This window comes from Stenella coeruleoalba (genome assembly GCF_951394435.1).
Source record: "Stenella coeruleoalba genome assembly, chromosome: 13".
Classification (NCBI taxonomy): Eukaryota; Metazoa; Chordata; class Mammalia; order Artiodactyla; family Delphinidae; genus Stenella; species Stenella coeruleoalba.
In genome coordinates, this window is record NC_137159.1 from 5,769,281 (window position 1) to 5,784,466 (window position 15,186).

General features: G+C 47.9%; 1 protein-coding gene across 50 annotated transcripts in view; it reads right to left on the reverse strand.

Annotated features, from left to right (window-relative positions):
- The window catches only part of MAP4K4 (mitogen-activated protein kinase kinase kinase kinase 4), a gene marked incomplete at its 5' end in the record, with an annotated part of 171,531 nt that overhangs the window by 82,457 nt on the left and 73,888 nt on the right, over nt 1-15,186 (reverse strand). For all 50 annotated transcript variants that reach the window (XR_013830945.1, XM_079940172.1, XM_079940191.1 and 47 more), the window contains one exon: nt 6,941-6,997. Coding sequence is in view for 49 of the 50 variants with exons in the window: in XM_079940172.1 (XP_079796298.1) it covers nt 6,941-6,997 (57 nt within the window). The remainder of the gene's footprint in view (nt 1-6,940; nt 6,998-15,186) is intronic.

Consider the following 15,186-nt stretch of genomic DNA (forward strand, 5'->3'; position numbering starts at 1 on the left):
ACGCCCCGCGAGCGAGCATCCGTCTCCTCCTCCGTGGACCCAGCTCAGACGGCACTCAAAGCCCATCAGAGCCCATCAGACGTGCCCTACATCGGGCCGCTTCTTCTGCGGCGCCTGCCTCCCCAGGCTGACCACGGGCAGAGGCTAGGTTTTACGCAGCTCTCACTCTCCCATCACTAGCAGCGTTGTGCCGGGAGTAGGGAGGGCACCCACCAAAACCTGCCGACCAGCGTCCTGCACCCCAGTGGGCATCAGGCCCAGCATCTTCCCATCCTCCAAGGAATATGCCTCAATCACCAACACTTCAGCTGTTAGGACTGAAAGACAGGCTGCTCTGGCTGATCTGATGGGCAATATCCACCCATCCCTTAGGGTCCAGACCATATCAGCTCTATCAACAAGCCTACTGAGAACCTGACATTTAAAATTGTTAATACTTTCAAAGGCTCTGTCAGTTGGGAATCAGAGATCTGAGTTCTAGTCCCTGAAATCCGACTAGCAATGTGCTCCTCGGCACGAAGGCTCAGTGTCTCTAAGCTGGAATCCTTCAACTTGCAGGTGTGAGGGGGCGGCTTCTTTCCTTATGGTCCATTAGAACAAGGGTTTTCAAACTTGAGGGCGCCTCCGAATCCCCTAGTGGGCTTTACTAAAACCCAGAACTTGGGGCCCCGATCCAGCATTTCTGATGCAGGAGTCTGTGGGATGGAGCCTGAGACACTGCGTTTCTAACAAATTCCCAGGCGTGCCTGCTGGGAGACCACACTTTGACCCCATCCTACGCCAGGAAGGCCTAGCGAAGGAAGGACCATGGGGCCAGTCCAGCCCGAAGACCGGACTGGGGGCGGTGATGGGCTGCAGCGAAACGTCAGCCCACAGAGCACCATTTCATCTCTGTCTGCCGTGAAGCACTACGTATTGTCTGCCTCTGTTCTCTCTGCATCACCCCAAGAGGATGAGCCCTCCTTTGCCCAAAGCAATTGTCAAACACAAATAGGGCACGGAGCTGCACGGCAGTATTTGGGTAGACGGTGGCTCGTCATCCAGACGGTCAGGCCTAAGCTTTTTGAAGTTATATTTTGAAATGTGTGCCTTTTTATAGAGTTTTGACTTGTGAAACATGTAAATGATTCACACATTCAAAAATTAAATCAGGAGAAAAAGGAAACCCTCTATAAATGACTTAAAACAGAAACTGAAGCTAGTAGCTACACAGCAAATTGATAAGCCATACAGAGAAATTCGTATTTCAAGTAACTTCCGAATATAGCACTCTGTAAATCCAGCACAGATACAGCCAAGGACAAAAACAGCTTCAGAGAAAGCAAACTTCACTCCATGCCTATCGATAAGGAGTACCATTGTTATTGTAATTCTGAAATGATTTTATGTTTATCAAAGGATAAAGCAGGGCTTCCCTGGTGGCGAAGTGGTTGAGAGTCCGCCAGCCGATGCAGGGGACATGGGTTCGTGCCCCGGAGCGGCTGGGCCCGTGAGCCATGGCCGCTGAGCCTGCGCGTCCGGAGCCTATGCTCCGCAATGGGAGAGGGCACAACAGTAACAGGCCTGCGTACCGTGCAAAAAAAAAAAAAAAAAAAAAAAAAGGATAAAGCAAACATATATATTATTTTATTAGGAACCAAGATTCAGGCTAGGAGAAAAGGGGAAGAAATCCAAAATACACAAGATTTTAAAAATTAAGGAAAAATTGATTCTGAAAAATATATTCCCACAAGCTCTATCCACTAAAAGGGCCTAGAAGCAGAAAAGCTCATCAGCGATGAGCACGCTTAGCATCCAGATATTGGTTTCTAAATGCATTTCCCACGGAAAGGAACTAAGGCTCCTCAGAGGAAGGGATCCAGATTCTGGAAGATGAGCCTCAAATATCTACTTGTGCCAAAAACAAGGAAATACTCAAGAACTAATGGGGTCATATCAAAGGGCTACAGAAGGCAGTCCTGAAAGAGCTCCCATGGCCAGATCTGGCATGATTTCATTAAATAATACTAACGGCAGCTACAATTGATGGAAACACATTGACTAAATAAAACTGCCCATGTCTACAGCAGTATCTAGAATAAGAAAGAAGACAAGAAAGGGTGGGAGTGGGTAAGAAAGGAAACTCTTCTTTACAGACTGATGCCAGCTAACAAGCCCAGAAGACAGACTCTGAAAACCACCACCTTGCAGTCCTAACTATTCACACAGCATCACCTGCAGATCACTTCCCAGTGCAGAGCTGAGGGCGCCCCTCGACGGTGGGGAACTCTGCAGTCGCCTCCTCCATCAAGAGGTCAAACTGGCTTCACTAACACTGGGACGACCAGGGTGGGCACGCCCCTGAGGTCACGCAACAGGAAGAGCCCAATGCCACCAATGAGGTGTTCCTGCCAAAAAATTCTTATTCTGTGTCTATTCAAGCCTCGACCTAATTTCCAGTTTACAGGAAATACAGGAGGAGGAACAAGTTAAAGCACAACGTGAGGAAACTATCAGACAAATCCAGAATATGCGGTATTTTACCAAACAACTGGCTGAGCTCTTCCAAAAGTCGATTTCTCTTTAAAAAAAAAAGAGTAGGAGGGACATGGAGGTGCAGAGGAACTGATCTAGAACAAAAGTGACTTAAGAGATAAGCTAACCGTCGTATATATATATATGTACCTCATGTTCCCTACCCAGTTATCTGTCGATGGATATATATATATATATAATGGAATATTACTCAGCCATTAAAAAGAATGGACAATGCCATTTGCAGCAATGTGGAAGGACACGGAGACTGAATGAAGTCAGAGAAAAACAAATATCATATGATATCACGCATAAGTGGAATCTAAAAAAAACAGTAAAAATAAACTTATTTACAAAACAGAAACAGACTCACAGACATAGAAAACAAAATTATGGTTACCAAAGAGGATAATGGGGGTTGGGGTGGAGGACGATAAATTAGGTTTGGGGGGGTTGACATAAACACACTACTATATATAAAACAGGTAAACAAGGACCCACTGCAGAGCACAGGGAACTGCACTCAGTATCTTGGAATAACCTATAAAGGAAAAGAACCTGAAAAGGAATATATATACGTATGTGTATGTATAACTGAATCACTTTGCTGTTCACTTAAAACTAACACAACACTGTAAATTAACTATGCTTCAATTTTTTAAAAAAGATCTTAAAAAAAGAGAGAGAAGATAACCAAATGTAATGCATAAACCTCCACCAGACTATGACTGGGAAAAAATGGTTAGAAAACCTTTCTCGCCACAACTGACGATACTGAAATTGACAGCATTAGGTGACAATCTGAAATCATTCATCCTCTCAGGTATTATGATTATGACTGTATTTTAAGAGAAGTGTGCTCAAGTATTTACAGGTGAGGCATCTTGGTATCACAACAATACGCATGTACCACACACACAAATGAAATGTTCAGTTGTTGAATCTAGCGAAGGGTAGAGAATGTTCGTTTTCTGAACAGTTCTGTAATTATGAACATTCTCATAAAAAAAAGTTGGGTGGGAATTATTAAAATGAAAACACAAAATTCAATTCTCAGAAACAAATCCTAAAGAGTTTCTGGACCTCGAGTTGAGAATTACTGATCTAGATAATTTTTTTTTTTTACCTTCCAGAGTGTTAAACAGAAACAACGTGATACCCCAACTGCAAGAAACAAACTCAGTCCCTTATGCGTGATGGGAATAATACAAGTTTGACATTGAGACACAGGGGTTATCAAGAATTCAAACAACCAACTCAAGTATCCCGCAAAACGCATCACACCACGCACGCACATGCGCATGTCAAACTGGGGAAGTCTGAATGAGCTCTGTGGACTGTATCGGTGCCGACTCTCGTGGCTGCCTCCGTTCTAAGCCGTGCAGGCAGACATATCTGCTATAATCTGACAAACACTGGAGTCCTGGTCAGATCCTTAGCTGGCTTTGTTTTGTGCAGGACTTCAGTTGTGACACTGTATTATAGTTATACAAGATGTTACCCCTGGGGGAACTGGGTGCAGGGTACAAGGAGCTTCCCTGTGTGCTTTCCTGCAAATTCTCGTGAACCTACAATCATCTGAAAAACAAAAACAACCCTTATAGATCTCGTGTCCTGGTCTTGCCCAGTTTGAACACGTCCTTCAGCCCTTCCCACCACCAATCAGATAAGTGACACGCTTTCTTTAAAAAGAACCCTTCAAAATCCTAAAGAAAATCGATTCTTAAAATAGTTCAAGCCCAAGAAGAAACGTAAAGACATTTGTCCATCTCGAGCAAATAAATGCCTCCTTTCCAGACCCCTCAGTTTCCCAGACAGCTCCTGGCACCTCACCCCAGGGTGAAACGTGAATTCTCGGTCTGCTTTGTTTTCCAGGGTCACATAATCAAGCGCGGCGGGTGGCGCGGACTCGGGGCAGCCGGCCTGGAGTGCGTTTATTCAGGGCTGCTGAGAGCTCACAGCGGGGGGCAGAGCAGCCGGGCCACCTCCCTCCCCACACCTGCTCTCCTCTGGCCTTCGGAACCTGAGGAATACCCAGTGGCCTGGTAACGGCCTCTCAATTTCACCTCAGGAATAGGCTCAACCAGCGGGACGAGTCTGTGGCTTCCTAAGGATACGCATCCACACCGTTTTGCTCCCGAGATGAAACTGAGTCGAGTCTGAAACCACGCAGGACCCCGCTCTCAGCCACAGAACCCTCTACAACAGCCCCTCCTGCTGGAGCTGCAACAAGAAACAGCAGCTGCGAATTCCCCCTCCTGCCAGCCTGCTCCCAGGTCCCACCCCGGCCAACGCCCTCAACTTTGCAAGAGCCGAGAGGCAGGCCCTTGATGCGGAGGGCGGGAGGCCTGCTCTCCAGGGGCCCAGCTGCACAAGCTCTCCACCCGCAATCACGCTTGCTCGGGGAGCTGGTGTGCACCAGGCTACAGCACCAAGGTCACTCTAGAGAGGTCACTGCGTGAAAACGGCACACGAGAAACAGCACTGAGAGGCCAACACAGTAAATGGTTGACTGGGTTTGTATTTTGTTCTGAAGACTCACCGTCTGGTTTTCATTTTACCTGAACACAGGGGTTCTGCGTAAGTATTTTTAAAGGAATCTTGAAAATGCACTTGTCCAACACTGCCCGATTTTTTCAGACAAGGAAACACCTCTTGTATGCAGCTCACCAAAAGTGTCTATTACACACACGGGTGCGTGTTTTACAGCCGTGCTCACAGAGAGATGATGGCGAGGAAACGCACCAGGGCACCAACACTGATGACTCTAAGTGGGGGAAGAGTGAGGATTTAACGTGCCTTTTTACTTTAAAGCAATGATCATACGTTGCACAGGACATCCACAGAGCTGACAAGCTCACTTCGATGCCCTTGGAGATGTCAGCAGCGTGTCAGCCAGGGCAGCATGGGCTGAAGCCAGGAAAGAACAGGGCTGGCAAATGCGTCACAGAATTCCCAAAGATGACGTTAAAAATGGTACCCCGAGTCTGGCAGTAACCGAGTCAGGAGGGTGCGGACAACTGTCAGACGACGCAGGCTCCAGCTGTACCACCGGCCACCTGCACGGAAGCGTGAACAGAGGCCCGGTGGGCAGGGCCCCGATCGGTCCACGCACAGGGCACTTCATCAATCACCGACTGTGGTATTTAAGTCACAGGAAGTCAGAATTGGTGGCTCCTTCACTGCTCTGTAATCTTAAAATTAGCATTTCACTGGAAAGAGTCCAACAGGATCACTAGCACGCAACAGAATCGCCCAGGAGGTTACAAGAATCTTCTGGCCAGCCAAGCAATGGTACTTTTCCATTATTAGAAAATGACCGAGGAAAGAGAGCAGTCACGGCATAAAATGTCACATCTTCAAATATCTGTATAAGGTTCTAGCAGTTAGCTGCCCCGTGGTCCAGAGACAACATTTCTAATTCTTACTAATACAATATGCATGCCGGCGATGAGTGTGTTACTAGAGACCGAGGGGAGAAGAGGGCGGAGGAGCCGTCCCTCGAGACGCTCAACCGCACACCTGAGACCAGCTTAGCCGTTTTCGCCCTCCACGGACCCCAGGCTTAGGTGATCAGGGCTTGATGTAAAGGCATCCCAAATCCTCACGGTTTCTGGTTAACTCACTCTAGAATCTGTGATATATGATGTAAATCTTATTCATAATTAGGCAAGTTAGAAGCAATCGTGAGCGGATAAAGTTTCAGATGAAACTAATTTAAGTAAGATGGATTTGGCTCAGTATAACCCATGGCTATTTTTTTTTTAATTAAACGTGGACCCATGAGTACAGGTAGACGCACACACGCGGGCTCACACACACTTACCTTTCATTAGAGCTAATTTCTCCTCTTTCCCATCTAAGGCTACGCAGTAAATCCTCATGTGACCATTTCAAGGACTATTTTTTGCTACTAAATTTTGCCAACAATCTGCTCAGCATTCTAGCAGATGTTTCTGTTTTCAAACCTCTGGGAACTTGGCTGTATCTGTTTTCCTTCCCCATGTTAAAAATAAAAGAAATGGCCCAAATGTGGCCCTAATACCCCAGAGAAGCTTTTCCCACCCACCAACCTCGACCTCCCTACTCAGGTGACCTCTGTGATCCCTTCTCAAATCTTTTCTTTGCCATTAGAGAAGATGTTTCCAATTACGGTCCATTATATTGTCAAGGATGACATCACTCAGATGTGCTTTTTTTTTTTTTTAAGAAAATGCTACTGATTCTTAGTTACTTGGGATCCATCTGCAGCAACCCCAGCCAGCTCAGCTGCTGGCCCTTCTGAACCCATGGTGTCACATGAATGCAATTTGCTTAAGATCGATTCTCCAAACACAATTCCTTTTAAATGGTGGGCTGGAGAGACAGGGGGACCCTTGTTTTTTATCTAACGATTGCTTTAAAAACACTTGTGACCCCAGCTTACCTCAGTAACGTCCATAACTTTGATGGCTGCCAGCTGACCTGTTTTAACGTGTCGACCCTGAAAAACAGAAAAAAGAAAGAGAATGGGCACGGCTGTTCTGCACAGTCACTAGCACAGAATGGCTGGCGTTGCAGCAAGTCACCTCTTCTGTACTTTTTCCCCAAAACTGATGATGAAAGAGTCCTATGCTCTCCAATAGAGCAGGATGGTTCTGTTGGTTTGTAGGACTCGTGAACCCCACTTAATAAACCAAACCGTCAGTAGAACAAAGGAGTTCTGATAAAGAACCAATTCCCTCTTTCTTCCCCGGGCTTCATTTACGTATCATTACTTCTCAATCTGAACAACTTAAATAATGTTTTCTTCCATACATCAGGATGACCAGCCTTCCCTTCTCAACATTCCACATGAAGGAAACGACCAAAAAAGTCTGGATATCATTTATTGTCAAAAATGGGTAACAGTCATTTTCCGCTCGTATACCCCCAATACCCATTACTTGATTTTACAAGTTATACTGAGAGTCTTCTTCGAAGCTTTCCCGTGATCCCAATGCAGGGAGGCTGGAGCATAATTACTCGGAATAAAGGGGGTACACAAAGAGATGGGGGCACAGAGAGAGCGCGGTCTTACAGCTGTGTCGTAATTCCCAGCCTAGAACCTAAACGTTTGTTATCCATTTATATCACGAGCATTTCAAACAAGCCTGATGCAGCTCTCCTGTCCCCTCCCCCAGACCAGGAGGGAGGGACTTAATCCCTACCCATCTTGCAACGCTCTGCTGGGCATCTCTAAGGAGAGCAACAAAGAGCTACCCTGACATCGTGGGCACCGGCTCCTCAAGGGCTTTGTGGAGTACGCTCCTGCTGCCGCAAACGTGGAACAGCAGGCACGTCCCCACAGTCTCCGAGAGCCGGCCTCGCTTGTGGCCTCGTGATGGAAAGAGCTGTGAACTTTAGAACCTGAAACCTGAGGAAAGCTCTCCACTTATTCTGGAAAGCTTGGGCAGGGACTCAAATTACAACTTGGACAAAACAGTTCCATGAAAATGACACTGAATTACAACTCTCTCTCAACTCTCTGTGGTCACAGCGGGATGGGGTCCAGCGCCGGCCCAGGAGCTCACCAAGCAGGGTTGGGCGACAGCCTAGACAGGGGAAAGCAGGACAAATAAAGCCCACAGGCCTGGAACCTCGTTCCAGCATCACCCACCTGCAGAGCCCCCGTCCTCGGGCTCAGAAGGGTGGCCCCGTCCCGTCATCCACAGTCAGACATCTGAAGACGCTCTGCCTCCGCAGCAGGCGGTGCGGGGTCCCACGAGCCCTGCCTCCTGCCTGGTCACCGGCCCCAATGCCAGTCCCCAAATGCCCTTCCAGCCACCCAGCCTCCCCAGGCCCACTGGCCCTCGTGCCCACATCACACTCCCCTGCATCCCCAGAGCCCAGGGCACAGCCTGCACCGCGGCTCTGTTCACAGCTGGGTGACTCACAATCCTGAAAAGAATGTCACCCTGTCTGCTGGTCCCCACTCGGCACATGACGTGGCCCGAGGAACAGCCCCACCGTGGAGACGGCGGCGGGGGGGGGACCCAACCCTGTGTCAGGAAATAGCCATCTGCTCACGGCACCCGGGCCCACATGTCCGACTCGAACGGCCACGGTTTACTTACTCCCTGTCCGTCTAACAGCCAGCGTCCGTGGATGTGTCCACCTCTGACTCGCTCGTTTCAAGTTTCCACCCGTGGGTTCCAGGCTCTGGAAGCTCACCGTCCTGAGCGCGGTACCCACAGCTGTGCTCACACGGACACACAGAGCCGATGACCCTCTGCAGCTGCAGGACAGAGCTCCCGGCCTGGCTCGGGCACCATGCTGTGCCCACCCGGCATCCCCTCCACTCGGGGACCTTCGTCCCCTGTCAGTGGGGTGACAGCCCTGTCCGCATCACAGGGGTGTCAGTAGGAACAAGCGAGGGGCAAAGGACAGCACGTGGCACAGGGTCAAGTGCGGCCCTGGGGACAAAATAAGGGAAACCTTGTCCCTCCATCGATGACAGGAGGTGGGTTTATCAGCACAGACGGGCAACGCAGTCCTGAAGCCGAGGTATAGCTTCCGAGAATCCAAGAACAAAGAGGACTTAAGAGAACAACCCTTCAGGCCTTTCCACGTAAGGGACACGAAGACCAGCTCCTTCACCCCGGTCAGCCCTCACATCTGAAAACAAATGCCCGTCACTCTTCCTGCAGTGGGGTCATGTCCCAATTACCGCAGCAGACTTCTCGCGGACGGAACCAAGCGATGAGAGGGAACGTCCAGAGGGTTGTCCAGCTTCCCCGCTTTTCAAGAGGGCAGGTGGTGAGACAGAGGTGTGTCGGTGAGACGGGGAGGAAGGAGGGCCTTCTGAGCATCTGATCCTCAGGAAAACCCACAGGCCGATAGGAAAACCTCCCCAGATGTTTCTAAATTAGAGGCGTCTTCCTTTCCTCCCTCAACGCCTGAACTCAAAGCCACTGTGCATCCTTCAGCCTCAGCAGTGTGACGATGGTGTGATCGCTGAGGGTCGTGGGTTCACTCTATTTGTTCACGTAGAATGAGACTCCCTCACTGAGGGAGGATGGAATTAGGACCTAACAACAAATCCTTATTTTTGTGTTGAAGGACAGCCCACGCAAAGGCAGTAGCCTTCACTAACACACACCAGGTCTTTCAGAATTAGGTCCATTTGAGTTTAAATTTAAATCAGGAAACTAAGAATTCTGCTTCCCTCCCAAGAATCAAGACAACATGCTGGAGGAAACAAATCTGGGACTAGGCAGCCTTGGGCTCTCATTCCTCTGCTACCTCAACGGCTGTAATTTCCTTGGAAAAGCTGCTTATAACTTCTACAAGCTTCCTGTGGGATCCAGTGTGCTAAGGGACCTAAAGCCCCTTCTAGAATAAGGCAGGCTATAAATAAAGTGCACGGCGTCTCCACCCAGACATCACCCCTGGCACCCAGGGAGCACCCAGGGGACGGCCTTCCTCTCCCCACAACCAGAGAGCCACGCTGAGTCCCTGACCCTGCTCCCTAGTTCCACCTGCAACCATCTCAAACCCAGCCAATGTCGGCCCATTTCTATTTTCAAAAGGCTGGCCAATACAGTGGGGTGCTAAAGTAATGTACGTCTCTAATTGTTCTTTTTTTTTTTAAAGAAGAAGAAAAAAAGAAAACCTCCAAATGTGAGACTAACAGGAGTCATAACCTATGTGCTGAGTTGGGCCATCTTTGTGTCAAGGAACCAAAAGGGCCGACAAAATAGCCTGAGGAGGAAATCTCCAGCCATATGTGTGATCCTGTGCAAAGGGACAAACTGCGCGGCACCTGATTCCTTTCTGGTCTTTAAATGAGGAAAACACGTGTTTCTCTTTCTAAAAGGAAAACTCAAACGACCCTCAGCAGGCGTCCAAGCTGAGGAAAATGCCCTAATTGTCAACTCTCCTGCATGTTTCTGAGTCGAAACTGCCACCTTGCATTTGCAAATACGTATTACATTTATGACACAAGTTCCAAGAAGGAAAAGAAAGGAAAACACACACCACCACATGGTTTTAAGATGCGGACACTGTGGCAGCCTGTCTGTCTGCCTCTATTGAAGTCTGTCTGTAAGCCACAGAGAGGAGCCAACAGCAGAAGGAACAGCATTCAAGGGAAGCTTTTAAATCCCAAGAGAAAAAGATGGTGAGGTTCCTATCTTCCTAATTTTCCACTATCGCCGAGTACTAGGAAGCTACCTCACGCTGCATAATCTTTACCTAGAACCCCAATAACTCCATTAAAATGCATTTGATGAATAAGTATGCTCGCTGGGATGGTGCTCGTGATTGTTTGAAATGACTGAACACAACTTCTATGTTTACTTTTTCACGCAGAAGCAAGAAGTCTAAAATGTAATGTACCCTTTCTGTACTCTTGCGTTATTTCAGTGATATTTATGTTACTTCCTTTAGGCACCCAGAGCCCTCCTATCCCTGACCCAGAGAAACAAGAAAGGAACTAGTAAACCTTTTTTATCTTAAATCTTCCAATTAGCAAAACAAAGCATTTAAGCTCTTTATCTCTACGACTGAAATTGTGAACTCCTTAAAAAAATTTTTCTTCCAGAAAACAACTGAGAAGGGAGAAACCTTTTGCAAAGAGTTCAGTGGTACATTCTTATTGCCCCTAAAACTTAAAATATGCCTAATATTGGTCCTGAAAGAAAAACTATTTTTGATATTTTGTAGTGCATCAAAGTCTAGGTTAGGGAAACTGAAATTCAGACCCAGCACTTCTCCATTACCATGGTGTCTAATTGGTTTGCAAATATTAATTTCATTTTCTTCTGGTCAGGGATCATGACTCATCTTTTCTTACTACAGTTCTTGGAACTTCCTTTGCTCCACAAATATTTATTGAATAACTGTTACGTTGCAAGCACTTTGCTGGACCAAAAAAAAAAAAAGTATGCTCACTGGGAGGCAAATATTCCGGGGTCTCGTCCACAAGAGGAAACGCAGGCAGGAAAGTCAAAGAAGGGGATCTCTCGAGTCTGTGACACTATGAGCGGTAGGGAAACACACCTTAGGGATGACAGGTATTTTCTTGCCTCCACAAGCCTGAACTTGTGTGTGCGCACTCACAGCCTGAACTCCAGCAAGGACACCTGGAGACAGGCCGTGAGGACAGGACACGGGGCACCAAGATGTCCCCACTCTTGCGACATTTAGTGAACAAAGAGCTTTGTGGGCGTTATCCTTTACTCCTCACACAACCCAGCATGGGTACCGTTATCTCCATTTTACAGATGGAGAGGATTAAGTTAACCAGCTCAGGACTCACACGCAGACCTGTTCCCTACACCAGGCTGTGGACCTTCAGAGAGAAAGGACCGCAAGTGTCCTACTGAACCAACTTCCAGAGGGGGCTGCCAAGGCTAGTGTTCTGCAGCTTAAATACCTTAAGTGATTATAACCAAACATGGCAATGCAGTAGCCAGTCATAAAAACTGATTTTCAATCCCTGGCCTTTCTCCCTCATGAGAAACCAGCAAAAGCCAATGAAAGAACATCCCGAAGGGAATTCTCTAGGGAATCTGAAGGTACGTGAGCACAGCATTGGAGATCACAATGCTTTTGCTTCCTGCTGAGTTTAAGCTGCCTGAAGTTGGCTTTCTATTTGCTTAAGAGCAAAGCCCATCAACGCCAACCTCAGGAAGCAGAGGGCGGGCTGCACTTAACCGGTGAAGGGAGAGCCCCCCCCCCACCCCGCCCCTGCCTTCAGGGAGCTGGTGGCCGAAGGTTGCAAAACAGTCCACGAGAAGGAGCGTTACATGGTGACAGAAGAACACTACTCTGTAGCAGGAACACTCAGGAAACAGGACAGGGTGAAGCCAACGGCTCTGGGTGACACGAGGTGCCTTTAAAGGTGTCGTCAGAAAGACACCACTGTGAGGGCCGCAGGGGGTCTGCAAGGACTGCCCGGTAGCCCCAGAGATTGCAGGGGGCAGGAGGTGGACCCCTTGAGAGCTGAACTGGAAAGCATCCTCACCAAATCCCAGAAAGGGACACGTGTGCAGGCGTCGCCAGGCCAGGGGAAGGGGGGAACCCAATGATTCAGACCCAAACGTGAGACTTCTGTAAGTGGAGTGCAGGAATCCATGACTTTTTAATCCCATCTCTAGTGATTCTTATGCATTCTGAATTTTGAAAATCGCCTCTCCACACTTGTATGAGAAAGCCCAAGTTCAAGTTCTCATATCGCTTCTGGACTACATAGGATTTGTTACCATGAAGAGGTGCACTCATTGCCTTAGCTGGGGTTTCGGTGTGCAAAGGTCAGACTCGTAACAAACGTGTTCTAACAAATGTCAATTATGTGTGTCACAAAAACATGTAACTGTGTTCTGAAATGTCCGAAAGCTCAAAGAACAGGCAAGCCCAGTTCATCAAAATGGTTGATTTTACAGATGAGAAAGTAAACCCAGGGAGCAAGGAGGAGACCATTTAGTGGCTCAGCCAAACCTGGTCCGTCGATTCTCTCCCCAGATGTCTCGCTCACATCACTGACAGTTTAACTTAAAAATTCCAGCGGGGAAGGGAGATGACAGAGCACAGAGGATTTTCAGGGCAGTGAAAATGCTCCGTACAATACCATAATGATGGATGTACGTCATCATATATTGTCCAAACTCACAGAATGTACAGCACCGAGAGTGAACCCTAATGTAAAGCGAATGATTACGACGTGTCAATGCAGGTTCATCAGTTTTAACACCTGTACCATGGGGGGGGGGGGTGCTAATAATGGGGGAGGGTTATGCAAATGTGGGAACAGGGCCGGATAGGAAATCTCTGTACCTTCCTCTCAATTTTGCTGTGAACCTAAAACTGCTCTTTACAAATTAAGTCTTTAAAAAATGTTTTAATTCCAATTATAATTCCCCCTTATATGTCCTTGTTTTAAAGGGCACACATGAAACCGACCTGACCACGTGAGGGACAGCATGAGCTCAGCACCAGGAGATGCACTGACCACTTTCTAAGGGTCCACGTCCATCCACCCCAACGGCAAAGACCAGCTTATCTGGTCCTGCACTGTAAATCCCAAGACCACAGACCCCACTCCTGAGTGTTCTTTTCCAGGAAATGTCCGCAAAGAAATCCAAAATGTAACCAGAGGGAGAGGGTGTGTTACCCAGACAGCACCCCAAGAGCCATGTAATTAACGCGGGAGAGAGACGGCTTAGAGCACTTCGGGAAGGAACTCGGTCTCCTAACCACCTCCTGACGCCAGAGTAGGAAGAAGGGCGACAGGATACCAGTGACACACTTTCTGATCACACTCCTCCTCCGAAGCCCAGACCCAGCGCGAGGCGGGCACTTTATCCTTGTAACTACCATTTATTATTATAATCAAGATCTGTTCATCTGCCTCTCCCTCCGTTCCGCGTTCAGGGCTGTGGATGAGCAGGGAGAGAGAGAAAGCACAGGAATATGTGAGTGTTATGAGATCAAGACTCGTGATTTAGTCAGAGAACCGCGCTTCTATTCCCTGAAGTGTTTAAAACTAAGACCTCCGTGTAGAATTCTGCCTTTCTTAGGTTGGCTGCCTCACCCTACACCAGCACTCCCTTTAAAGAAATTTATGCCTCAGTAGCAGAGAATGTGCAGACTTTTAACTTCTACGAAGAATAAAGCAGCCAAAACCAATAGCAGGGTTAAGACCCCCACTACCCCACGCCCACCCCCAGTGAACTTTTTTGTTGCACAGCTGAGTTAGTAGGTAGCGAAAGTGAAATAATGTATGCAATACATCTTTTTTTTTCTTTAAGAGACCAATCTGGATGGAAATCTTTCTAAAGCCTGAAATCTTGAGGACATTAAAGATGCTTTTCTTAATGGCTCAGGGAAAACATTATGAACATCAATTACCATCCTGTCCTTGCAATTAAGTGACAGCCGCAGGGAATATTACGTCAGGCAGCAACATTCTGACTCCAACAAAGAAAGCGCCCAGTCATCTGGGCTCCGCATGCCTGTTCTGTCATTTTCGGTTGTGTTCTAGAACAGATATGGGGGGGGTAGGCTGACCAGACAGCAAGCTAAGTTCCAGTTAGGTGAGCAATCACTGCAGCAAACACCCCCTCCTGTTGCAGAGTGGAGACAACCTGGATGGGCGCGTGAATGAAAGGGCCTGAGGAAGAGGCACTACCGTGAGCGCTTAGGATGATTCCCTCAAAGTTGTGTGTGTGTGTGTGTGTGTGTGTGTGTGTGTGTGTGTGTGTGTGTGTGTGTGTGTGTGAGCGCGCGCACGCGCCCGCACGCCTGGGCAGTGGGTGGGCAGCTGCTTTATAAAAACACCTGGTGCAGCTGCATTAAAAGAGACAGTGCCCCTTCCAAGGAGGGAGCAGCCCTGCGGTGCAGCACAGGTGCGAGCCAGTGTCTGGGCTACAGCGTCAAGTGTGAGGAATTACGTTGTAAGAGGGAGACCAGCAAATTAAAAAGCACCAGTAGTAAAGGGCCCACAAACACAAGGAAGGACGAAAACTTAGCATATCCATTCTCACACTGATAGTAAAAGAAAAGGCATTGGCAAGTCTTCATATCAAAGCATCGAAAACAATGGAGATCTTGGATTCTGCAAGCATCTATTGCTAACATTTATTGCACACTTGCAATTGCCTTTTCCTCTACTCACCAGAAAAACCCAACTGACCTCAGATTGAGCAATTT